General features: G+C 42.7%; 1 protein-coding gene across 21 annotated transcripts in view; it reads right to left on the reverse strand.

Annotated features, from left to right (window-relative positions):
• Positions 1-234: 234 nt before the first annotated feature.
• Positions 235-26,616, reverse strand: part of KCNJ15 (potassium inwardly rectifying channel subfamily J member 15) — a 47,167-nt gene continuing 20,785 nt past the window's right edge. For 5 of the 21 annotated variants that reach the window (XM_032465657.1, XM_032465590.1, XM_032465733.1 and 2 more), the window contains 3 exons: positions 20,388-20,690; positions 9,609-9,697; positions 235-7,308 (listed from right to left, as the gene is read on the reverse strand). In XM_032465657.1, coding sequence (XP_032321548.1) covers positions 6,161-7,288 — 1,128 coding nt within the window. In that variant the 5' untranslated portion in view covers positions 7,289-7,308; positions 9,609-9,697; positions 20,388-20,690 and the 3' untranslated portion in view covers positions 235-6,160. Of the gene's footprint in view, positions 7,309-9,596; positions 9,698-13,160; positions 16,415-20,387; positions 20,691-23,026; positions 26,135-26,616 lie in introns of those variants that run through there. The other 16 variants (XM_032466182.1, XM_032465536.1, XM_032466100.1 and 13 more) reach the window with 10 other exon arrangements.

Genomic DNA, 26,616 nt, shown 5'->3' on the forward strand with positions numbered 1-26,616 from the left:
GGAAGGGAATTCATGTTCTTTTCTTTGATTAGAAAGGAAACAAAGTATGTCCCTTTCGGCATTGATAGAAAATGCCATTTTAACCTAGTCATCCCCCCAGTTCTTGTCGCCATCATTGGAAAAGGCTGTCTCACATGAGTTTGTCTCTCAGCTCTCTGAGAAAATATTCCACCCCTCTCCCTGTAAGAGCACCACCGATAGCACCAAAACCTTCCCGACAAATGAAAATAAAACTCAAGACTATAAAATTGGCTTTATTGTATTTGCTGTCATTTCACAGATTAGAGTGATTCCATGTATATATATAAAGAAAAGATGATGGAGATACAATAAAAACAGGAAACGGTTTGACAAACAGAGGTATGAATCTGTAGATTGTAAAAGTACATATTTAAAGCTGAGTTGTCAGAGCATGACGGGGCTCAGCAGTGACGGGGTACACACATATTGGTTAGTCTGAGATTTCTAATATGTCCCAAAGAGTAGCTCAACCTTAAGAAACACGTCACTATTATGCTAAAGCAAATTTAGGCTGAAGACTAGTTTAAAAATTGGAGGAAAACAAGAACACGCATCTGGTAGCATGGTTTAGTGATCAGATGGAGTGCTATATATAGCAAGGGAGTGAAGTGTGATGGAGATTTTGGTAAACGCACACCGCCAGGACTTACAAGTAGTGGGACTATTTGCTCGTAAAATCTGCATGTCACGTGGGATTTCCACCTTCATAACATTCCTGTGAATTTCATTAAGTCGTATTTTGGAGCGGGTCCTTTTGGAATGGAGATGACTGTTTACTAAAGCATTCTTTTTTGTAACTTACAATTCCATGACACCCTGCAGAAATAATTCTTCAAAAATAGATCCAAGTTGGCTGTCATCCTGATGACAGCCTTCCTCTCCTGATGGCTGTTTAATACTCTGTGTCAGCACACAAACACAGCTTCCTCTCATGATCTGGAAGTTTGTTTTTGTAAAAAGTCCCTGATACAGTCATACTTCCTGCAATGATTTGCTTTAATACAACATCCTTAGTCTTAAGATTTGATTGCAGATGAAAGAATATGGTTAAATTAGAGTAAATGAAAAACAATCATTCCTTTGAACTCCCCTCCAATCACATTCTTGGAAGCTCTTTACTTTTTCAGGAATATTAAGGACATTTGCAATAATAAGAATAATAAGCCAAGAGCTCACATTTATTAGCTCAGAATTAACTTCTGATTTTTTTTTAAGAGAATAGGTACTGTGTAATCTATTGTAGTAGCTCCATTGGAGTCTAATCTTAGGTGGTTTCTATCTTTAACTTGAATATTTTTGAGGGATGAAATTGGACATCTTATGTGGGTGGAAAGGCATGGATACTAGATAAGATTTTGGCCTTGAATAAAGATCATAGTTAAGTACTATCTCATAAGATGTGAGCTGCTAAACAAAAAAACTTGGTGATGGACTTTTAGGTTGATGCCTTCATCTTTGGTTTTGCCCATCCAGCGCTGGTTAGGAATACAAAACCACTGACCTGATTCTCTAACAGGGGTTGGGAATCAGGGCTTCTGTGCACCATGTATAGGAAGACTTGGAGCTGCAACCTTTCCATGGAGGACAGGCTCAAAGAGGTCGCCGCTCCAGGCTGCACAAAATGTACCAAAGTTCCCTGCATTTGGCTGAAATTTACTTGTACTAGATTTATGGCCTTTACCTCCCTTTGTGACATCTTTGGCATTTATACTCATGTCCGTTGGGCCCTTCGACTTCTACAGCCAATTCTTGTGATTTTATTAGGAATTAATTATCAACTCCAATCAACAGCTCTTTCTTCGTCTTTTCTTTTTACGCACTAGTAACATACTAAATGAAAAATAAGAATTCCTGTCCCCAGTTTTTAGGCATCTAAATGCTCACAAATTATTAATTCGGGTTGATTATTTTTAACCCGCAGGATTTACATGACTTGACAGAGTGGGCAGCAAAGAAGATGAACAGTCAACCAACCATATGTCAAGTTGCAAGGAAACAGAGCCTAACAGGAGAACTGACAGAGGATGAAGATGAAATCAAATGGGTAGAGCTTTATTTCTACCTCCTGTTTATTTTTCATTAAGTGGCTAGGAGAAGAACTTGGGGAAAAAGCTGGACAAAACCCATCAGTGTTTCTTAAAGGCTAGGAAAACGGCTACTCCTGGAATCCAGAAGAAAACGTTGACACAATCTGTTGTAATGCAAGAACGAATGACCAAATTCTCCCCTGCAAAGAAATTCTTTTCCACTAACAGAAGTCTTCTTATGTGGAAGTCTAGTTGACCAACTATTAGTTTTTATCTTTTACACATTTCTCACTGCCTTCCTTACTCTGAAGATAAAGACTTTGTTTCAGATTTCTTTTAGAAAATCAAAACAACACAACAATAAAAACAAAATCTACTGACAAACACTAATGCCTCAAGAAGTTAAGTAACTCCTTTATTCTTTAAAATTCCAATTAAATTCTAATTATACTGTTTCATTGCAAATTCTCACCCTGGAGATTTGAACTCTGTTCATAAAGCAGCTTACTCTGAGAGCAAATCTATTCATTACTGTTCACAGACCCAAGGACCAGTTGGTAGATCATTCTGATTAAAGATAAACTGAAATTCACAAAAGGCAAAATGTATGTACTCAATCAGTTAGAAGGGAAGTGTTAAGGTTTAGACCTTCAAGAGTAAGTCTTCCCAGCGGAAAAAAACTTAAGTGCACCTTAAGCCTATGCAAAGTCGAATGCTGGAAGTGGAGTACACACTACGGAACGTGGAAATCAAGACTTGAAATGCTAATCCCTTTCATTTAGAAGAAAATCCCATCCCAGAAAACTATGATAAAATAACTTGCATTCAAAACTAGTCATTTCAAATATTTCCCTGATAAAATCTAGCAAGAAGAAAAGCCCAGACTGAGAGACTAAAAGGTTTCTTTATGCAAATGGTTGGATGTCTGACCCTTTGACCACAGTGACCAAATATAGAACCAAGCCCAAGGATGAGGGGGATCCTTGCAAAGGAGCTACCATGCAAAGGCCTCGTGTCTTCCTAGCTTTGCTTTTCTCTTTTCTTCTTTCTCCAGATGGCGTATGAGTACTGAGGATCTAAGCAAGGGAGAAAGATTCATACTGGAGCAGGTGTCGTTTTTCATATGTCTTAACATTTTTTTTATGGAAATGTAGTTAGTTCACAATGCTGTATTAATTTCTGGTGCACAGAATAGTGATTCAGTTGTGCATATATCCTTTTTATATGTCTTAATTGCATTTTGATGGGATTGAAATCAGTCAATTAAAATTGAAAGCTTGATTTAAAGAAAAATAAAACAAATGTTTAAATTCATTTAAATACCTGGTCCACTAACCAAAGACGGCTTGTGACTGTCAACGAGTAAATATTTGCTATGCTGTCTGGGGCCATTGGCTGCTGGGTACCAAGTAATTACAATATATTTTATTATTGAAATAAAACACGGCTTGCAGATTATACTGATTTGCTTGCTGCTTTTTGTGATTTCTCAAATAGAACACAACATTTTCAAATGGTCTCACTGAGATCTGATGCACTGGAAATGCTACAAAATGCAAACAAAAACTTTTTTGGGGGTCAAAACACCCTGTTAGTTTGACAATTCTTAGTTGGGTGTTAAGCATGAATCTGTTTCAGTCAGAGTCATGTCCAAATATAATCAAATAATTCTGCCACCTGAATCCTTTTGTTAGCACATTAACACAAGAGGATTTTGTACAAAGTAATAATAAGTAAGTGTGCCTGGAAAATGCTATTTTCAAACTGGACATAACTTTTGAGCTATTTATTGAATATTGTGTTATAATATGATTTAATGACCTGTACAAATATTGGATTTTAAGGCACTGCATATTTATTTTGTGTGTAGTGCAAGAGATCAGATGATCAAGTCTTCCAAATTTGGCCAAAATAAATATGCTAAATCAACACACAAAAAGATTTCTCAATCTTATGCTACATCTTTGCACGATATACAAGAATGCAAGATTCCTAAGCTTGATCACAGTCAAATCAGCACACCTCTAAATATTGTGAAAAAAAATTTAGTTGTGCAACAGAAAAACTGTAAACATGCCTGTGGCATTATTTTCCTATCATATTATACAATAAAAAAAAGGTTTAATAACTAAAAGAACTAATATCTATCTACACTAATTTGATTTTTTAAGAGAATGAAGATCTAAAACAATCTGCCATAAAATCATCAATAGAAAATAAAAACCTTCCTGAATAATTAAAGATAATAACCTCTTGTGCATTGAGATTGTTTCTTTAAACCTTTACAACTTAACCCCCATTATTCTTACACCTGCATTAAATGTTCAGTACCAGGTCAGAGGTCTTAGCCACATTTTCTGTTAGTGGAAGGACACTTGAAAACGTGTTAACATCATGATGTGACCAGATGTGCTGTAATGCAGAGCATCATTTCACTGATAATCGGAATCCAGATTCCTTGCCCCTTCTTCTCTGAGTCCCGATGTTCCGGTTCTTGTAGAACAAAATATAGTAAGCAAACTTGTTGAGGACTCGCTCTGTTAATCACAAAGGTCTTCATGGATGTTTCCGTCATTCGGGTTGAAGAGCCAGGGCACGCATCCCTCTGTGTGGGGGTTTGTGTGCAGGTCTGTAGGTACACATTTGTGGGCTCACGGGTACCTCTGCGTGGTGCCTACGCACTTACTTCCCGTTCTTCTGGAGTGAATACACAGATCTGTCCCGGTTTGAATGAAACGAAAACTCATCTTTTGCACCTTTAGCCAATCCATCCCATGTATTCTCTTTCCCAAAGAAATGCTGGGTGTCTGGCCCCTAAATTCAACCAAAGGCAAAATGTTACCTCTGTTAACACGGAGTTGTAAGAGATTTACTTAAATACTGAGGGCATCTTTTACATGATATCAGATTATGAAATTTTGTTCACGCTTCAAAGAGTCCTCTGCATTTCAATTCCTTATCCTCAGCTCCTCTTGTTCCTCACGGCCCCGACCAACCATATGAGCTTTCACATATGAGCAAGTTTCTGACTGTTATGCAGCTTAACTTTTCTCTCCTGTAATCAACAAACATGTACTTAGCATGAGAGGGACAGCCATTACTCCCAAGAGCATTATTTTGTTCTTGGAATGTCTGTGGCAGCTCCTTTGTGGACAAGGTATTCTAATGGATAAAGAATGAATGGCTGAAAGGAATATTGACCCACGATAATGAACTGGAGAAAGGACAGGTCCGTCCAGAGTCCCCTGGCTTCAGAAAGTTACTTTGAAAACATTGTCCAGAGTAGAGCTTTTCAAACTTCCATTTTTACATGAATCACTTAGGGGTCTTGTTAAGATGCAGAGCCTGATTCCCCAAGTCCGGGTGGGGCTAAGTGCCTAATAAACTCCTGAATGGTGCTGATGCTGCTGGTCTGCGAACCGCAGTTTGAAAAGGAAGAGTCTAGTATATTCCAACAAAAGCATGAGTGTGAGCCATCACATCAGCTCCATTTGCACGTGTTTTCATAACTGTTAATTCCTGATTCAATCAATTTCACTCTGTGTAATTAAAGTCACTGAAAAAGGTAAAAATGGAATTATTATATGTTGTGGGTGCAGAGTCCGTCTGCCCCTTTGTATGTATTATCAGATAGCCTCCATTATAAATCACATTTTCGCTGCTTGAAAAAAAGGGTTTGTTTTGAAACAAAGATATAAGTGGATACTGAACCACATTTCACCTCTCGGCTGGAACATCTTTGATACTTAGAATGAATAAATACCTTGTACTTTATATAGAAATGCCTTTCCTTTCCATATCAGCCTTGAGAAAGTTCTATCCACCCAGCAGGACATTGTTTCAATTGCCTTCCACTGAGTTCTTTGGGAGGCAGCCCCATTTTAGAAAATTTGAATTTGGGGAGTTGGTTTCAGACAAAGCGTTAAAAAGAAAGGAACCCTCTCAGACATGGAAATGCTTGTTTTCCCTCCAGATCAAAGGAAAAGGTCTGTACGTCTGCACAGTTTTTCAGAGCATGTCCACACATTTTCCTTTTTGAGGTGACTTTTGCTTTTGCAGGGAGCCCAGACATGGAAGCAGCCTAGAGTTAAGCTGAGGGGACATCACTGCCATCAGACATTGCTCTGCTGCAGCAAAAGAGTCCTCAGTTCCCTTTCCCTCTGATCTTCCTGCCTGTACTTCTCCTCAAGTTTCTGCTTCTCAGAATCTGCACAGTAAGAGATGCAATTTGAGCTCTTCCGGATCTGTTCAAACTGACTGAAGTCAGCCACGTACTTGCCGTTTTTGGAGAGAGAAACCACAGGCACAAACTCAAAGCCCCAGTAGATCTCCTCCGGGATGTAAGATGTGCGGCTCTGGCAGACAGCGCTGGTGGACTCCACGGTGGCATTGAGGAGGACCACAAGCTCAAACTCCTTCTCCTTGAGGTTCTGGGGGGTGAGGTCCCTCAGGGGGCTGGTCTCATCCAGCACATGGTAGAAGGTCATGGGCAAGATGAGGAAGGGGCTCTCGGAAGAGGAGTCCACGTGGAATTTGACGGTGGCCTGGTTGAGGAGGATCCGCTCGCCCTCCTTGGTGACGTGGGTCTGCAGGAGCTTGCCCGAGAGCTGGCACTGAATCAGGAGGCTCTTCCTCATGTTGGCCACCTGGATCACCAAACACAGCTTCCCATTGTGCTTGGTGATGACAGCACAGTGGCTGAACTTGATGGTCTCCGCCCGCTTCTTGGGTCTCGCGATTTTGGCCAGGAAGGTGCCCGTGATGAAGATCTCAATCAAGGTCGTGATGACCAGCTGAGCCACCAGCAGGAAGATGGCGTGAGGGCATTCCTCCGTGATGGAGCGGACGCCGTAGCCGATGGTCGTCTGGGATTCCAGTGAAAAGAGGAATGCCCCCGTGAGGGAGTCCACTTTCATGATGCAGGGGGTGCGGTTTGAAGAGTGCCCACTGGGCTCTAGGTCCCCATGAATGAAGGCGATGGCATAGTAGATCACTCCAAAAAGGAACCAGGTCATCACGAAGGTGGCAGCAAACAGGGTGAGCTTGTATCTCCACTTCATGTCAATGACAGTGGTCCACAGGTCTTGGAGGTAAAGCAAGTATATGCCATCCACTTTGTCAATTCGCACGTTGCTGTGTCCACTCTTGGACATGACTCGGGGTCTGCTGGTCTTGAGGCCAGCTCCCATCGTGGGCTTCACCAGGGGAGGACTGGACATGCCAACATGGATGGCTTCCATTGTCGGACTCCTGGGACCACCTAAGGAAATGACAGACGAAGACTTTCCATTACTACTTTGGGTGGTAGAAAGTCCAGAAAATAGAAACAGGACACTCATGTGAAATAAGTATGAATGCACATGGACATTTACAAGAAAGAAGAATTCTGAAGGCAATACTAATCAACTTGTTCTTGGGGAAGGCAGTAGGGTGGCATAAAGAACAGAGACTCTGGAGACAAGCAAACCTGGGTTAAATGCTGACTCCACAACTTATCTGCTGTGTGACCCGGGGCCATCTATTTAACCTCTCTGGACCTCAGCTTCCTAATCTTTAAAATGGGAATAAAGCTCACTTTTCAGGGGTTTTGTGATGGTTAAATGAGATAATGGCCATAAAGTGTCAAAACAGAGCTTCATGCTCAAAAAAATGATGCTAATCTTCTCTTTGTGGTATCACACTCACAGGCATTTACCCCACAGGGTACTAGGAATATTTCTATATGTTCAGCTATCATGGATTTCCAGCAACAGAAAACTTAAGAATAAGTTGACTGAGCCTAGGGCCAGGACTGATGAAACTAAAGAGTGCCATCCATAAGATAATTCTTGACACAGCAATGGAGAACGTTAACACAAATTTTAAAATCTTGGATAGTAATAGTAAAAATTTTTTAAAAGCTACCCTTTTGCAAGATGTTTCCTGTATTAGCAATTCATTATTTTCCCTAATCCAATGAATAATTTGGAGTCCATGACCTTTCCTAGTTCTTGATTACAGTGGAAAAGATTAAGTTATCAAACACCCCCAAACAGAGTGACTAATTAAGCTTTGTTAATGGCTTGATTGATAGGCTGGTTATTCTTGGAAAAGTGTTACCAGCATACAATATTAGATGTGACATTTAGGAATGGCAAAAAAATTCTGCCTTACTTCTTTTGAGCTAAGTCGAACCAGCATAGGAATCTATTTTAAAGAGCTAATGAACAAGTAAGTAAAAACAGGCATCTGACATTGTAGCAGAACAGACCTACCTAGAAGCAGCGCTCGGCTCCCACGCTGAGCCCCAGAGAGGGCTCTGCCTGCGTGAACAGTCAGGAGCAGGCTGGGGTCAGGCCATGCAGCATCTTATAGTGCCTGCCTGATGACTTAGCTCAAATAACCCCTACATTCCTTGGAAAAGATAATGTGAGTGATTACAGGGTAACTCAACCTGGCTGGTGTGTTTTTTTCCACCTCACTGGTATTTTTAAGAATAATAATAAAAGACATTCCCTCCTTTACAAAGGAACTGGTAGAAAGTGGTCTGTGATTCATGCAACAATCTTTGCTGTTAGAGCAGTGTTATCTCAGTAGAAGTTTTGAACATAATCCTCTGGGCAAATCCCTTCTAGGAATCTGAAACTGTATCCGTTAGAGGCTAACGATTTCTTGACAGTGCAGTGGATCTGTTGGGCTTTTTCATTTTCCTCTTACGTTAGTAAGAATGTGTCATTTACTGACCTCCCCTTGAAATGATTTTTTTTCCCCCTAGAGAGGAGAGTCACTTTTTCATTTTCATCACAAAGAAGGGCCATCAGTTATTTGGAATTCATTTTACTTGCTGAAGCCTATTTCATTTATTTGGGGATTCATTTAGAAGAAAAGTACAGGATATAATTTAGTGTGGGCTTTGTCAGACCCTCAGCAGGACTTCTTAGTAATCAGGAGGAAAGCAACCATGATGAAAGTTTGGAAACAAAAGCCCAAGTACGTAGTCAAGCTCAGAACACGGGCACTGCCAAAGTCAAATGCAGCTTATTGACAAGTAATTGCATGCACTTTAAAAAAAAAAAAAAAAAAAAGGAAAGAAACTGCCAGGGGAAAGTGCATGCCATTCAATCCATGGAAACAAAAACAGAGGATTAAGTTTTTGTATGTGAATGATGCACAAGTGTCCTGCGGCACCAGCAAAGCTCCAGGCTCAGCCTTCCGCCAGGTTCTGGAAAGCTTGGCTCTGCTTACATGAAGGCAGTGCAGTGACGCTTCTGCTTCAACCTCTTTCAAAGAGGCAACAAGCCAGGTTCGAGGTGAGCTGGATCTCTTCCCTGTTTCTGCTGAAAGCTCTTGTGCAGCATTTCTGCGCATCTAGTGTTGGCATCAAGGACACCAATGGCTATTGAAGATGGCGGTCGGAAGTGGGGGAATAAGACCCAGAGCCTCTCACGGGGGGCGGGGGCCTTGGGATGAGCATCTCTCTGTGGAAAGAGCTACTGGCGGACAGCACTCGAAGGGTAGCCGCCTACTCCCTCCCTCTCAACACCCTGTGCCCTCAGAGCTGTGAACGACCTGGTTACTCACTCAGCAGGTCAGGTGGCGTCTTCTTCAAGGCAAGTGGGACGTCCTCGCTCCCCTTCACCCGCCTGGCTACCCTGGGACTCTGCTACTGCCTGAAAGAGAGAGGGACACGTGGAGTTCACAGGTGTTGAGTAAGAAACTGACCCAGTGAAGTGATCCCGACTGATTCCCCCAGGGGCTGGGGCCCCGGCTTTCCCCTCCAGTCCCTGCAATCTGGCCTGGTGCCCAGAGGAGGAAAAGGCCCAGAGGCTGCTTCAGGAATGAGGTTGAAGCCCCAGCCACAGCCTTCCCTGTGGAATTCCCACCCTCTGGACGGAGCTCAGTAGTGAAACACCTTGGAAAGAGTGGGTTAACTCACCCCCACTGAGGCCCACTATCAACTGACCGGCAATCAAGGAGGCAGGAAGAGGAAGTTCAGGGGAAGTAAACAGTGACCACTGGGAGGGAAGCGTCTAGAATATTTTTACCGCCTGTGGAAATGCATTATTACTGTTGAGTCAGAGACCATTAGAGTTGAAAGGACCGTCAAATCCAAGGCATCTGACGCACATTTTTCAAACGAGGAGACCTAGGAGGTTGCAGTGACTTGTCTCTGTCACACAGAAGGTCCATGGCAGCAGGAAAGAGGTCCAAAGTCTTTGGAAGCTAGACCAGTGTTCTTGTCAGTACACCGCAAACCCCTCCTAAACCTCCAGAATTTAATGCAATCTGTTCTAAATCCAGTAGGTTCTTTTACATCCTACTTTTCTGAAATACTCCTTCCTAAACTCTGTCACTCTATCTATCTGTCTGTCTGTCTATCTATCTATCTATCTATCTATCTATCTATCCATCTATTTTATCTATCTCCCCACATTTTTATCTGTCTTACACACAGAAGCGTACATTCATCCACACTTCTCTTCTGATCCACCAATATTGTAAGTAATTACAACAATTTTCTTTTATCATTTAAGTTGTCTTGATTATCAACGCATATAACATCTTATTTACTAGACCCTCCCAGTGTGTTCACAGTATGTTTGGCAAATGACCTCTACATCATCGCTGTATCAAGACCCTTAATCTCCTTCTTTGCACCTGTTTTATCACTTACATTTCATTATATGCTGTTAATTTATAGTATCTTTCCTCAGCAGACTTCTTTACTTCATATAATTTTATGTTACTGCTTGAGATTTTTTCCCTTAGATTCTGCAAACCACTGGGCTTTACTTCTGAAATATTAAGGGACAAGAACAGTTTCCCAAAAGTGAAGGGTGGAAAGAAGAATAAAAGATATTTTCTTCTAATTTTCCCTCTCTTAATCCTGCAAATGAGCAATATTCCATACGAGCCATTAGTAGTTTTCTTTCGCCTCTGGAAATTGTGTTTATTTCTCCAGTTTTCATTATGTGATTCCTACAGGTGGGTTGGGACTAATTCTTAGAATGGCGATATCCTTATTGAAGTGAAGTCCTTGAAACTATTGCCTAGAGAGGTCAACGTTACTCTCTCCTGTTTCAAGCCAATGGCATACACGTGACATGAAGTCACTTAGCGCTTATGCCGCGTAACACTTGTTTTCTGGAGATAAAGGGAACACAGACACAAACACACTCTGGAAACAGAACTAAACAGTAGGCACACTGAAATAGACACTTGTCTGTATGAAAAACCACACTACCCGTGCTGGGGATAAAACAATGAAAGCAGAAAAGAAATGGAAAGGGAGTTCCCATCACCATCCTCAGGAGGGAAAAGTTCTGTCCAAGAAAGGAGAACGGAGGTCAAAGAAATCAGCCGCTGCGAGCTGGAGCGCACTGCCTTGTCAGAGGGAATCAGCCCATAAATGGCCAGAGAGCCCCTGGCCAGTTAGGAGAAATCTATGTGCAAATAATAAGCAAGAACAGAGTCAGGATAGAGCCAGAAATGCTCTGAAGCGGGAAGGATCCGAATAAGTAACAACGACAGTAAGAAAATAGATTCAGATTAGTGAGAAGAATCATGAAGCTTCAGGTCACTAGTGACAATCTTCATCACCACACACAGGTAACCCGAGAGCACCGCGCACCAGCCAGTCTTCCACGTGCTTTCCACGTGTGAACGCCATGAGCTCTCCCGCCAGCCCTGAGAGACCAGTACCATCATCTCATCATCGTCCCCGTGAGGAGGAAACGGAGCCACAGAGAGATGACATGACCCACCCAAGTTCTCAACAGTGGGCGCGTGGCAGTGGTGTCCCTGAGAACCCCCGTGCCCACGCTCTCCACCGCCCTGACCAAGATGCTCAAACTCAAGCTGCGTCAGAACCACCTGGAAGGCTTGGAGTGTCTGACTCAGTAGGTTTGGGGTGGAGCCCAAAAACGTGCATGTCCAGAAAGTTCCCAGGTGATGCCCCTGCGCCAGGAACACACACTGAGAACCACCATGCTGCGATGCTGATGTCGGATCATATCAGCAGCTTAGCAGCTGTTCTTGCTTGATGAATGTCCTGCTCTCTCACCTCCCCTTAGCACTGGAAAATAACACTGTTGCAAGTAGACATGGAGAACATCTGTGTATTACTTTTCAGAAACATCTGGTCTCCACCATCCTTCTAGGTAAATGACTGCCAATGACAGTGGCCGAAGACTAAGTACTAATTTTTCTTCAGTAGATACAAAGTATGTAATTACCTGCTGTAATATTTATCAAAAATGAATTGGTTTAATGGAGACTCACTGAAAAATACTTTATGAAAACTTAACAATAAAAGATCGTGTCCATGTTTGCACTTATGTGCAAACATTAAACCTTTCGATGAGGAGTTAAGACTACAGATATCTCCACTGATAGGTCTCCTTATTCTTTTTTTCAATTTTTTTCTTTCTTTTTTTCAATTGAAATATAGTCAGTTTACAATGCTGTATCAGCTTCTGATCTACAGCATAATGTTTCAGTCAATATACAATAAGCATTAACTTTTTAAAGCAGCAATATATGGTGAATCTGATCAAAACTGTAACATATTATTTATATGTATTATATAAATGTCATAGAAATATTATGTTATAAGATATGTAAACATTATATATTATAAAATTTATGTTATATAACATTCACAGTAAATATATAGATATTATGATACATTATTTATATGATACTGAGTCTATATTATAAAATAATATAAATAATTCTAGTGGAAATATTAGCCAAAATTAAGCACAGACGAATCTTTAGTTTCATAATAGACTTTTACCCACTTTTACTAGCCAACCTGTGTTTATAGGGTATCTAACTCTCAACATTGAGATAATCCAGCTAACTTCCATATGATGCTTGGTTACTAAAAAAAAAATGTATGACTTAAGAATATTTTCTTTCCCTCTAGTTAGTACAATACTGAGAACTTCTAAAAACTTAAGAGCTCTGTTGAGTCAAATTAGAGAAGTTTTCAGTTTGCATGTCCTTGGAAAATCTTGTGTGTTCCATGGTGGGCTAACACATAGAAAAATAATTTTAAAAAGTGGGGGGCAGCAGCTCCCCAAACCTGGAGTTTCTCAACCAGGCCCCAGGTGATGTCATTCCACGTACCTTCAAATGGAGCAGTGAGGCCTGGACGAACGAAACCCAAATCCAACCACAACTCTGGGCTTCCAGACTAAAATTAGAACGCGAGGGACTCTGACTTTAAAGCTCTGGCCAAACAGCTTCCTGTTTGTAAGAAAAGTCGCTTGAAAAGCTTTCTTGGATGTCAAATATTTCTGACAAAACAGGTTTTACTGATGATCTCTCTCTTTGCTGCAAATCCAAAGTACCTGGATGACATTTCGCTTGAAGGGTACACGGGTTTAAACATTAAGTAGAAAAAAGTGCTTGACAAGAATGTATTTGGGGTTGACTGAACTCAAAAGGTTGAAAAATGATGGAAAATAAACTCAGTGAGGCTTAGCTCTCCTTCCTTTGGATCCTGTGACTGGGGCCACACGCACACGCGCCGGGGCCTTTGGCTTTGGCCTTGCGCCATCCTCCACCTCGCTCTTCATAGCAGTCTCGGATTCGCTTCAACGGCTGTGTTCCCTGTTCTTAATCCAGTTCTTGACTCCATCAGTGTCAGCTGAGGACACAACGGCTTTGCCCAGGCGGCCTCAGAAGCAGCCATGTTCACTGGAGGAGAACAAGGTGGCCAAGGCTGACTCTCAGTGGATTCCAAAGGGTGGCCCTTTGGTTTTATCTGCTGGAGAAATCACTCTTTCCATCTGCAAACCCACGTTATGTCTCAGGCCACTGAGGGCTGAGGATGGCTAGAAGGAGGGGCAGCTTCTGGGAGGCTGTAGATTGGGATATTCTTCCCCGTGAGAAATGAGAGGCTCTGACGGGAAGCACCAGTCAAGTCGGGCCAGTTCACAGCCTAGTGTCCTCTTTCCTAATGTTTTGAAGATATGAACTTGGAACCCCGTTGGTAGAGCCGTGGTCATTTGTGGTTGTTGTGGTTGGCTGTTGCTTCCACTTGCTAGCTGCCCCTTCTCTGCTGGATCCCTCCAAAAGAATCCTTCCCTCGGCTTGTCCCTGCCAGGGAGTATGTTTCCACCCTTTTGTGTCAGATGCGGTCATGTGACTGCTTCAGCCAATGAAGTGTGAGCCGCAGTAACTCAAGCCTCACCTGCACAAAGGTGTGAGAATGGCTCGATTCTGCCACTGATCTCGGGTGAGGCTAGATAGGGCTGTTCCTTCCTTTGGATGGTGGGAGGAGGGAGACACTTGGAGCTAAGCTACAGCTGAGCCAAAGCTGACTTGTAACACGGGTGAGGGAAAAAACCCTTGTTGCCATGTTGAATTCTTGGAATTGTTTGTTACGAGGCAAAACCTAGTGAAAGTCTGACTGCAGGGATGGTTTTACTACATCCTTTTGTATGTTAGGATTACCTGCTTGATCTCAAAGGTACTGTATTTACATTACTGTATATAAAATAGATAAACAACAAGGACCCACTGTATAGCACAGGGAACTATATTCAACTTCTTGTAATGTGCCATAATGGAAGAGAAACTGAAAAAATATAAATGTGTGTATATATACAGTTATATATATATCTATCTCTCTCTATATATATATCGCTTTGCTGTACATTGAAACTGACATTCTAAATCAACTACATTTCAATAAAAAAATAAGTTAAAAAAAGCTACTGTATTTAAAGAAAATCTGCAAAGTTTTGAAATATCTCTTAATGTAAACTGCAAATGTTGGTCTACGGCTAAACCCTGAATAGAACAAGAAATACAAATCTAACAAGATTTCAGTGGGAAGAAAGACTTGCCTGATCCCTCAGAACAGCATAGAAAAGGTGAATAATTCTTCTCATGGACTTACTTCTAAATTAGTCCTTACATTTATCATGATAACTTTGCAGGGCAAGATTTAAGGACCTCAGATTCTGTCACTCTTACTTCTGTGGAGCAAGAAGTCCTTGGTTAAGGATCTGGTGGCCTCATGACCTGTGATGGCAAACACACCAGGCGAATGTCGATGACGTCATTGTCACTGATAACCTTCATTTGGGATGGGGGTACTTCAAAGGGACCAGGCACCTTTCAAAGCAATTACAGAGGGTATTTTATTTAACCCTTCTCTTTACCTTGTGAAGAAAGTAACTTCTTGGCTTTCTGAGTGAGGAAACTAAGCTTAGACTAGGTAAGTTACCCATGTTTGTAAAGTTAGTACACGGAGGACCTCGCTGGCAAACCAGATCTGTCTGCCCCCATCCCTGTGCACCTCTGTCCTCAAAACTAACTCATGGGGAGCATCTCTTCCAATGACATGGTGCAATGCAGCATAGAACAGGTTTCCTGCTCATTACGTGTTAGTAGCCCCTATGGAATAAATAGCTGTAATGTATTTATCGCTTATCCTGTGTCAGACCTTATACGAGGTGCTGTATGTTAACTTAACTCTCACTTTGATTCCGAAAGAGGAGTTACTACTATTATTCCTGTATTCCAAGTAAGGAAACTGATGCGCCATAAGGTCTGTTTGAGTCTGTAGTCCTTGCTTCTCACCTCTACAACGCAAGTTCTCCAACGTCAGTGAGTGTCAGAATATTTGGAAGTCTTGAGACACACATGGCCCCACCCAGGGTCTCTGATTCAGTGCGTCTAGAACAGAGCCCAGGAATCTGCACTTCTAGTAAGTCCCCAAGTGATGCTGACGCTGCAGGTCTTGAGACCACACTCTGAGAGCATCGTCCACGCTGTTCACCACTTAGAGTTACACGGAGCGTGTGGGAAATTCACAAGCATGCCAACTGGGTTACCTGAAAGTTCAGTCTCATTGCTTTCAAACAAAGGAATGGACCCCTTGGTGTGACAAGGAAGAGCAAGTCAACGGGGTTAAATATACAAAGATGGCAGCCACTGGGTGAGTTTCCAGCTACCTGGGAAGAGTGTCCCAGGAGAATCGCAGTTCAGGTGAACTGTCTTGGGGTGGGGGAGGGGGAGGGAATGAGAATTTCTGGGCAAAGGAAAGCAATTAGTTTAAAAGCGTTCTTCTCTGGGCAGTGGGTATCATCCCAGAGTGGATTTCAGGATTCACTGGCTGAGAACGTCAGAGGCCCGAGGAAAGACCCCGGCTTTTAGAGCCAAGAGAGCTGAAGCCAGAAGGACTTTAGCGGTCTTCTTGCTCAGCCTCCAGTGTGGTTACAGATGTTCCACAAATGAAGCAATTTGTGGTCAGGCAATTTGGGGAAGCTTTGCCTACCGAACCTCCAAACAACCCGCTGTCTCCACCCACTGGAGACTCACACTGCACGCTAGCCCATCACGGGGTCTGAGAAGTTCTATGGCAGAGAAGCACGCTTAACTCGGTAAATCTGGCATTTACCCGACACCTGGGAGCACTCCGGGGCGGGCTCATCGGGCTTAAACCTAGAACTTTACATCTGGAGAAAAAAGAGGGTCAAGAAAGTTTGAGTAATTTGCTCAAGGCCACTGAGCCAGTGGCAGGAGCAGGGCTGGAAACAAGCCTTTGTGAGTCTTAGTCCACTTGTTGGGCAGGTCTCTTTCTCTCTTTGTGGTCAGGAAATATCTTGAGATGAGCTATGTATCTCGCTGGACCCTGAAGACAGGGCAGCAGAGACAGGGAGGACCACGGCATCAAAATTGCTTAGCGATGTTCACCAGAAATGCCCGCTCTCAGGTACCATACTCCAGCCGCTGCATCAGGAGTGTCTTAAATTAGAACATCCAAATTCTGAAAGGATTATGTGGCTAGAGGTTGTCAGTGATGGCTCAGAGAACCAGCAAGGTCTATCTTTTGCTTTATTATACACTGGAAAAGCAACAAGTACTTCTTCCAAGACAAATCCCACATGTTTACATTGCATGTGAGCATCAGATGATCCAATTTGCCTCTGTGGTCGAATATTTAGCCTTTTCCCCTATGTTTCCATTCCATTATTATTGTATCAAATTCCATAAGTAACTAAAAAATCCTTTTCCACCTCTAAATGCGGTTTGCATAGTGATACCCTTTACTCCTCAATGCAGAATCTTAAAAATTTTTTTTTTTTTACTTTCCGGAGAACATCAACCTTTCTCTTGGCAAAGACAAGTTTAAACAGATACAGGGTTCACCAGGAGACTCATTTTCCATTTGCCATGGCGAAGAATCTGAACTCTGGAGAAAGGTATCATTTGCTGAATATTTTTGTAAAGACAGTTTAATTTCAGGCCCTTTATTTGGGAGCGAGCTGGCTAACCCAAATAAAACATTATCCATCTGTCTGTTGTTATGAGTGACCAGCTTCAGCTGAACGTTATTACTTAATAACAGCTAACTTTCCTATAGAGTAAGAATGTGCAACAGCTAAAAAGCAAATGGAAATTTCCTCTGGTTTACCACCCTCGGTCTCTCTGTGCTCCAACATGTGACGAACTCGGGTAATAAGCATATTCTCCCCTCTAATCACAACGTGGCTTGGACATGCATTGTTGTAAGATGACTGGAAAAACAGGAAAATTTATGTCTGGGGAGAAAAAAAAACAAGGCGTATTGTATTGCGTTAGCCTCCCTAACGCACTGCCCCCAGTTTTCTCTTCAGGGAAGAGATTTAACTAGCTCATGGAATCTTACTGACTCTTCTTGTCTGGGTTCGTTCAAATATAAAACAGAGAAGATGCCCCCCGCCCCTCCGATGGCCCCGTTCAGATAAAGAGATGAAAACGCAGAGCCATTGGGTTGGTCTGGTCGGAACCCGGAGCCCGGAGTAAGTCGGAATGGAAGGCATCTGGTTCTGCAGATGGTACTTGTCGAAAAATAAGCGTTTGTGTATTCTACTTAATGAAACTTCAAACTGGGCACAGTCAGAACATTAAAAGAAGAAGAAGAAAAAAAAGAAAGCAAGCAGGAAAGTTTGTTTTCTCAAACCCCCATCTCTGTACTTAAAAAGTTGCTTGAGACTAGATCACCACATTTTTACAATACATTGTTATATAATTTGCAACATTTAGATTGATTTCCCACTAAATAAATTCCTCACTAAGACATTGAACCCACGACCTGTGAGCACTCACATCAGCCCTTTTCTGCCTCACATTTATTACATTTTTTTCCTAAGATGAAGGCATAGGAATATAGAAAGAGTATCACTTTATAAATATACGTACCAATTACAGCCTGGTTTATTTTTCTGGCTTCATGCTGAATACTTTTTCTTCTATTTAAGATAAATTTGGTTTCTATCAACTGGTGATTCATGGGCTTGGGTGTGATTCACCTGGATGAGGGTAAAATTCTTCCCCTTGGTGATTTCTAGGCTCCTCATTTTCAAGATTAGAATCTCATCCCAGACAGAGGAAATTATGACTTTCACTTTATGGGAACCAAGTTATTCAACAATGGGATGGGTGTCAAAAGGTTTTGAAATTCAGTTTCACTATCAGTCTAAACTTCGACCACATTTCTCTGATATAGAAACTGGGTATCACGGGATCTCGGGGGGACACCGTTAATACCAAAATTCTTGGATTGCGGTCAATTTACATTAAGGACTGGTAATATTTCTGCTTGTCCCAAAGTTGAAAACACAGGTGTTTGTGATCATTGTGTGATAATATGAAAATTTCAAATTTCAAAATACCTTCACATTTAATCAATGTCTGAGACCTTTGGCAGTTAACTAATCTCCAGTATAAGAAATCACATTCTAACCACCTGTAGTTAATTAGTTGGGGACATTAGCTCAGTTTTGGTGTTTTTAGGGTTGCCAGGTAAAATACATGACGCTGAGTCAAAACTGAATTTCAAGTGACAACAAGTAATTTTTAGTTTAAGTATGACTCATACAGGACTTGATATATACTTATACTCAAAATTATTCATTATTTATTTGAAATCCATACGTAGGTACTATGTGGATATAGTACAAAGGCACCCCATATTTTTATTTGCTAAATCTGGCATTCCCAAGGAGGAGCAAATCTATGCTCAAGAGTAGCTCAGAAGGTCAAAAATTTCAAAGACTGGGTTTAATGTACAGAGAATTTTCTTAGAAGAACAGCAACCCAGATTTCCCCAGTACTAGGAATCCAGGAAATAAATCTAACCATTGTGCAATGGGAGTGCAGCTTTTTCACTCATGTTGCACTGGAAAGTGTCAGGAAGTCTAGTAAGTCTAGGCTCATTCTTAATATTTTAGCTCGGGGATTCTTAATCATTTTTGTGTTATTGTCCTTTTTGGCAGACAGGTAAGATTTATGAGTGTTTAAACGTGTTTCAATAGATACAAATAAAATAAATATGATTGCAGAGACAAAAATATTCAAATGCACTCATTACAATATTTTAAAAACAAAATGGTAGTTCTTTTTCAAGTTTTAGTTAATAAGAATTCGCTTTTTGAAGGAGTAGTGAGCAGAAATGTTATTTCAAGATCTCTGGATGGTAGCTCACGGCGAAAAAAATGTGACAATGAATATATGTATGTTCATGTATAACTGAAAAATTGTGCTCTACACTGGAATTTGACACAGCATTGTAAAATGACTATAACTCAACAACAAAAAAAAAGTTAAAAAAAAAAAAAGGTCTCTGAAGCCACTGCATGTTGAAACACTGGGCTTTCCACTATGACAAAGTCACAACCGGGGCTGAAATGATTGTGGTATGTGATATATTCATAGTAAAACAAAAAGCCTAACTTTTAGTTAGAGGTGATTGAGAATAAACTGTTCCTCTTCCCCCACCTCCCTCCACCCCTCCCCACCATCCTAGGTCATGGTCACTCCTGAATTCTGCCTCTAATCTCTCCAGGCTCCATGGACCTGGATGTAACCCTTGCTGTGAGTGAGGCTTCTCCACGCAGCAAATCTGATTATGTCACAGAAATCAGGCCCAACTACTGAATCCTTAATTGATTTCCCTACCAACACTCTTGCCATGGTAAACAATTAGCCTCTCAAATAGATGCTGTTTTCTTGTGGAAGAAGAGTTGGGACACTTAACAGTTGACTCCTTTTCCAGTAAGACATCCCTGCACGCACTAGTGGTGGCGGTGACCACCATCTGGTTGGTTAGCAAGTAATCTGAGCAGCGACAATACCAGCAGGGAGACGTTCCAGCACCTCCCACCCTGGAAGTAATGGTACAGCTTCTCACAGGGAAACAGAGGAGGAACTGCTGCTCGGGGAGATATGCAATTCACGTGCTGCGTTTCTCAGAACTCGGAAGCTGGATTTTCACAGTTAATATGCTATTCAGTTGCATGCAACTTTAGATTCCCGTGATTTCATCATAACTCTAACCCAGAAGCAAAGAAAGCTTACTCATCTAAAGGGTAGTAATTCGGACAGTTCACAAATCCTCCAGCAGCCTCCACGGCTGACGGGATAAATCCCAAACACCTTTGCAAAGCAACAGGCTCTCCTAAGCCCTGGCTCTGGCTCCCTCTTCATCTTGGTGCCTGCAGGACTTGGTCTGGGTGTGAACTTGCCCTTTCCCGACAGCTCAACGCGTCCTTGGCTCCATGAATGGGCAGCAGCTCCTTCCTCAGGGGCTCGTCCTGAGCTTTGCTGCTCCGTGAACTCCCTCTTGCTTCAAAGGTCAGGTTGAATATTACCTCCTCTGTACTTAAAAAAAAAAAAAAAGCACTTCTTCAGAGGCAGCGTCGTGTAAAGGTTAAGAGGACAGGGCCCTGCTTCTGTTAAAAGTTGCTGTGTGACTTTGAACAACTTACTTAACCCCTCTGAGATTCAGTTTCTGCATCTGCAGACTAGCCTTAATAATCATGCCCATTTGTGATAGGACTGTGCGAGGTTAAAATACAAAAAGTGCCATGAAACTCTGCCTGTTCACTCTTACTATTGTGTAAGAGTTAGCTGTTATCATTGTAAGTTTCCAATAAACAAAACACACAAAATAAGACTTACCCAAAGGAAATTACATTGACCACAATAACAAAAAATTCTCAGGTCAATAAGAATCCTTGTCACCTGAACAGTAACATTTATAAATATACAATTTAAAAAAAACTTAAAAGGTAAAAATACTTGAAACTATTTCCATATTTTTTTGATCCTTTGTACACCAATTTCTTGAGCACTTGCTATGTGCCAAACACTGTGCAGGCCTCTGGAGATCCAACAGGGAAGAAGACTGACTTGATCTGTGCTTTCATGGAGTTCACAACAGAGCAGGGAAGGGAGGTATTAAATGAATCATTAGGTGAGTTATTTCAAGACATTTGTGGGGAAAACTAGGGAGAAAGTGAAGGATGGATGAGGGACTAGAGCATGGGATGTATAATATGTCCTAGCCTGGAGGTCCAGGAGGGCTTCCCTGGGGAGGTGGCATGAAGGTGAGGACAAAGGAGGAGGAGTACTTGGCAGATGAGGAGGCAGGCTGGGAGGGAGGTGGGCCGAGGGCCACAGGGCATTTGTAAACGCCTGGAGCTTGCACCTTCCAGGAAGTGAGGAAGGGTGCTGAGAAGGGGAGGGTGGAGCGGGGTGAAGCAGGAGCATTGGGCTGAGCCCTGCCGTGCAGGGCTCAGTGGGTGGGCCCTTTGAAGACCGTGGCCTTCATCCTAGATGAACAAGAAGCATCTCAGGGTTTCCACCAAGGAAGAGATAGGATCAGACTTGCTTTTTAAAGCCATCACTGGTGACATGACCTGGGGAGTGGATTGGCAAGAGGCAAGCGTGGATGCTGAAGTCTGGTTTTTTGGTGCTTTCAGTAATCTGAGCTAAAACTGCCCATATGCATGGACAAGGATAGTGCCAGCTGACGGAGAGAAGTGGGGGCTCTGGGTTACATGCTCCTGATGGAACCAATAGGCATCTCTGACAGGTGGTTTAGGACGAGGATGGGGGTACAGACAGGTCTCCAAGAGGACTCCTGACTTTCTGGCATGAAAAAGAGGTGGATGGGATGTGGGTATTGTGACTCAGGGGACATCAGATCTTCCTCTGTAATTTAAAAATCACTCATGTGTTATTAGATACCCGTGTTGTTTGAATGTTTTGGTATTTTATCAGTCTGGAGCTCACTCTGGTACATAATACGGAAGGGGGGGTCCAGCCTCGGGTGGGGAGGTTTGCGGGAGGGGCTTGGGGCTGCTGGGTCACACCTAAGCAGAGATGCAGACGGGAGTTTGTGTGGATGGGCCTGATGTTCAAAAGAGAAACCTGGGCAGGAGGGACACCGTTACTGTGGAATTCGAAGCAGGTAAGTGGATGAGGTTCTTCTAGACATAGGGTGTGGGAGCAGCAGTCCCAGACTGAGTCTGGGGCAGCCCCGGGGCCAGGGAGAGCAAGAAGGAGCCAGGGGGGCAAGACACACTGATTTCACTGATCAAATAACCCAAGGTTTTGAAAGACACGTCAACACTCTGTATCCACAAGCACACAGAGACGAATGGCTTCGTCCGTGACCTCGGGTAGAGTCATTTGGCATAACTTTTTTGGCAGCAATTTGACAATGCATACCCCCAACTTAAAACTATTTATTTATAATAAATAAATTTACCAAGTCTAAGAATTAATAAGAAATGTGCCTCAGAATTACGTCCAAGAGTGTTCTCTACATTGGCTATAATATTAAAACAGCCAAACCAACCTGGATTGCCAATAATATATAAATGATTTTAAATTTATAAAATATTTATTAGCTGAAATAGCATGTCGTCTTTAAAAGTCACGGCAAACACATTAAATTTTTAAAAAAGGCATTCAATAAATCTGAAGAGGTGGAGTCACTGTTCTGCTTTTTTCTTTTTAGATAAGATTCAAATGAAATGTCTCTAAAAGATTAACAGCAGTTATCTCTTCAAAGGAAAATAAAATTAGGAAGTTCTTTTTTCCTTTTAACCAGATTTTCCATTTTTATGCAGTTAATCTGAAAATTCAATTTCCCTAGCACAGATCATTCCCAAACATTCCAGATTTTACTGTAAATGAGAAGCACTTACTGTGTTCTACCGAGAAACTTTCCACACACTGTCGAGTCCAAACCGTATGAAATAATTTAGTCTCAGAGATGTTTCGGTTGTACCAATCCAAGAGCCTAGTGTTTAGTACGCGTTCAGAGTTGTTATTTCGTGTCAATTTAAATGATTTTACTTAATGGACTGAGTTAGAAGTTTGTACTTCACCCCAGAGGAATGCTGATAAAGCAGGTTTCTGGCCCAGTGTCTTCACTTAGGCAGGTCCCTTTACCCCAAATTACTTCTCTGTGCCCTGTGCTTGGTAAACTCCTATTTATCCCTTGAGGCCCAATTCAAATGTCCCCTCTTCCAACCTCCAGGGAGAGTTCCTCTTGCTCTGCTCTTCTGCCTTCTGCAAGTTGTCCACACCTCATGATAACACTTACATGTTGCTGGAATGATCTGTTTTGAAGCTTCTTTTTCCCCTTAAACCAAGCTCTGTTGGGGGTGGGGGGCAATCAGTTTGTCTTTTAACCCTAATGCCAACACAAGGCCTGCTACATGGTAGGGCCTTAATGTTTGGGGAAGGAGCAGGGTGGGCAGAGATGCCCTTCCAGTGACCTCAAACCCATCCAGATTTAGTAACTAATGCAGCTCCTTTAAAGATATGGGATGTGATATTCTAGATCAAGGAGAGAAGCTAGTCCAAAGCTAGGTGAGAAACTAGGTCCTCTCAAGAACCTGCTGGGCATATGGCTTTACCTATAGGAGAAAGTTCAAGGTCACTGGTTGACTTCACTTAAAAAAGAAGCACTGCTTACAAATCACCAAGCAGTATTACAAAACAGTACTGCAGTCAGCAATCTTCGCCAGTGTTTGGCTTGTATCTGGAAACTTCCTTTACGAGAAGCATAGCTAGAAACCAAGGTCTTGACCACTCCTGATGGTCAAAGATCCTCTGGCGCTAATGTTAAGTGGAGGAGTGGGGTCAGGAGTTTCTGAGTAATAAGGGCTGACTACACACCCTCACCCCAGTGCGACCCTGATGTTGGAAGTCGGTGAGTTACAAATGCTCTCTGTCCAAAGGAAGAGAAGAAAGAAAACCACACACACATACAGCCCCCAATGACTATTTGTGAGTGAATATTTACACTCACATACACACACAATATCGACAAATAATAATAATAAAATGATTCTCTTAATTCACAAAGTCTACCCAGCAATTCCTGTTTGTGTGTTTCATACAACTTTGAAAAGACTGCTTTGACCCTATTTGAACCATACGCCTTAGCTTAACGACTGCGCTGGTTTACTATGCGATGGTGCTTGCAAGCATGTTTTCAAATATCTCACATCTTTCATACTGTGTAACTGGTGTCAACAAAAAGGGACAGATAACGGAATTGGAAAGACGCTTCCTCTGAATCTAGGTCCGTCACCCACACAAACATAACGCAGCCCAACAGGACACAGCCTCCAGCCTCCTGGACACCTAAGAGCACACGGTCAAGATTAACAATGACAGTGGAGACAAGAGAATGGAAGAGGAAGTACCAAGGGGCCTTTGAATTGGCCACTTGAAATGAGTTCGCCTCTGAATGTAGACCTGGTTGGCCAATTCTTAGTGGAGTATCTTGGATCTGTCTTCAGCCCTATTTTCAGCTGAGATATTCCATTTTCAGGGGGTTAAATTGGAAATGGGACCCTGGTTGAAAGGTCTGGGCATGGCTCTCTTGTTTGTTCTGTGTGCCATCTTTTGTTTCCTTTTGATCATTGGTAATTAAAGTCATGAGACGAGAGAGACCAAAACACCTGTCTTTGGATGTGGGGAGAGACAAGGTGTCTGGCTAAGGAGGATGCCTGGTATCGTGAAGCTAAGCTTCGGGGAACTGAATTGATGAGGGTGGAGAGGATCCTTAAGGAGGAAAGATATGACACTTTGCCTCCATTACTTTGGTGGCTTTGAGATGGCTCTTCTAGCTGTGGGAGTAAGTCCTCTGCCACCACCCATCAGAGTCACTAACAGCTTAGCCAGTGGGCACATTGCACCCATCACTTCCTTGACCCTTCATTTCAGACTGTGCTCCAGTCTTCTCCCAACTTCTCCCTACTTTTCTGGTCCTTTCTCAGTCTTATTTTAGACACCTCCTCTTCTGCCAGTTTTTTAAATGGTACTTTTCCCAAGTCCCCATACTCCAAACCATCTTCTTCTCATTACACACACTCCTGTACCCACTCCCAGGACTTGAGATGTTATCTTTATTGTTCAGGAAGCCTAGAGCTTACATCTCCACCCCAGGACTCTCTCGTCACTGCAAGAACATCAGTAAAGCCAATGAATGGTTTATGGTGTCCCATTTGGTGGCCCACAGCTTTGCTTCATTATCCACTGCCCAGGTCAACTGTCCTCCTCCTGTTGACCCTCAGGCACTGAAAGATACTGAATACCCCTAGTTTACCTCAATATCCCTTAAAGCGGGCCCCTCTCCCTTCCCACTACCACTGACTTGGCTTAGATGCATGTGCTCGCTTCGGTGACTGCAGCAAGTCATCCTCCCTCTAAAGCACCCCTCGCCCTGCAGCCTCAGTGATGTCTGTAAAGCATGGCTCAGCTGCCCAGCCCCGGGACCCCACTACGTACAAACCAAAGCCTCAGCTCCTGACCTCACCTCCTGAACACGGCATGTGGGACCTTCAGGAACTGGCCCCACCTACCTTTTGGCCTTGGCATGAGCCTCTGTAGCCTGCTACCTGCTGAATGAGGTGCAGTGGCCCAAGTGTGTTGGTCCTCTATTGATTGATTCAGTGCATTGAAACATGCCAGGCTGTGCTGGAAGGTCCTCTTCCTCTTCACCAGCTTCCTCATCTCTGTCTTTTGAGATGTGGCCCATTCTAGGTAGGTTCTTTCTCTACCTGTTCTCATGGGCTGGAAGCTCTCCCTGCGTGCTCCCCTGTGCTTCTGTCTCCCAGAATATTTATCTCAGTGTAGCAGAATTACCAGTTTACTTGTATATCCTTACTTGCCTTAACAATTATCAGACTGACAGCTATTGTGAGTGGAGAATATATGTGATCAGCACCATGCTGGCTGTTCGGATACTATGACTCCAGATTTCAGAGCAACTCTGGGAAAACTTTGGTAAAAATAAGTAAATGGAGGCTCAGATAAGTTGGAGAGTTTGCCTGAGGTCATACCATCAGTCAGCTGTGGTGACCATATTAGATCCTGATTCCAGATCAGCTCGTTGTCCATCACAGCCCGCTGCCTCCCACTGGAACGGGAGCTACCACATCTTATCTTGTCTGCGCCTTGTATGTGCCGCCGCCCGGGTTCTGGAAGAGGCTCAATGTCTGTGAATGCGTGAATAAGTGAATGAATGAATGGACGCAAAGGGAGCTGGGACTCTTCCAGTTCTGGAAAAACAGACTGGAGTCTCCAGGAAAACAATGTGCTCCTGCGTATTGATGGTACTGAAGAGCTAAGCGGAGGCAAGGTCACTTCGTCTCAGTCCGCGATCACACACACAGCTGTTTACCGACGGAGGACTCGGCGGGTATCGTGCCTGCAGAGTCCCTGCTCGCTGGAAGGACATCGTGCTGCGCCGCCTGCAGCCCTCACCCGTACTGCTCCT

Source organism: Camelus ferus, chromosome 1 (assembly GCF_009834535.1).
Source record: "Camelus ferus isolate YT-003-E chromosome 1, BCGSAC_Cfer_1.0, whole genome shotgun sequence".
In the NCBI taxonomy this organism is placed as follows: Eukaryota; Metazoa; Chordata; class Mammalia; order Artiodactyla; family Camelidae; genus Camelus; species Camelus ferus.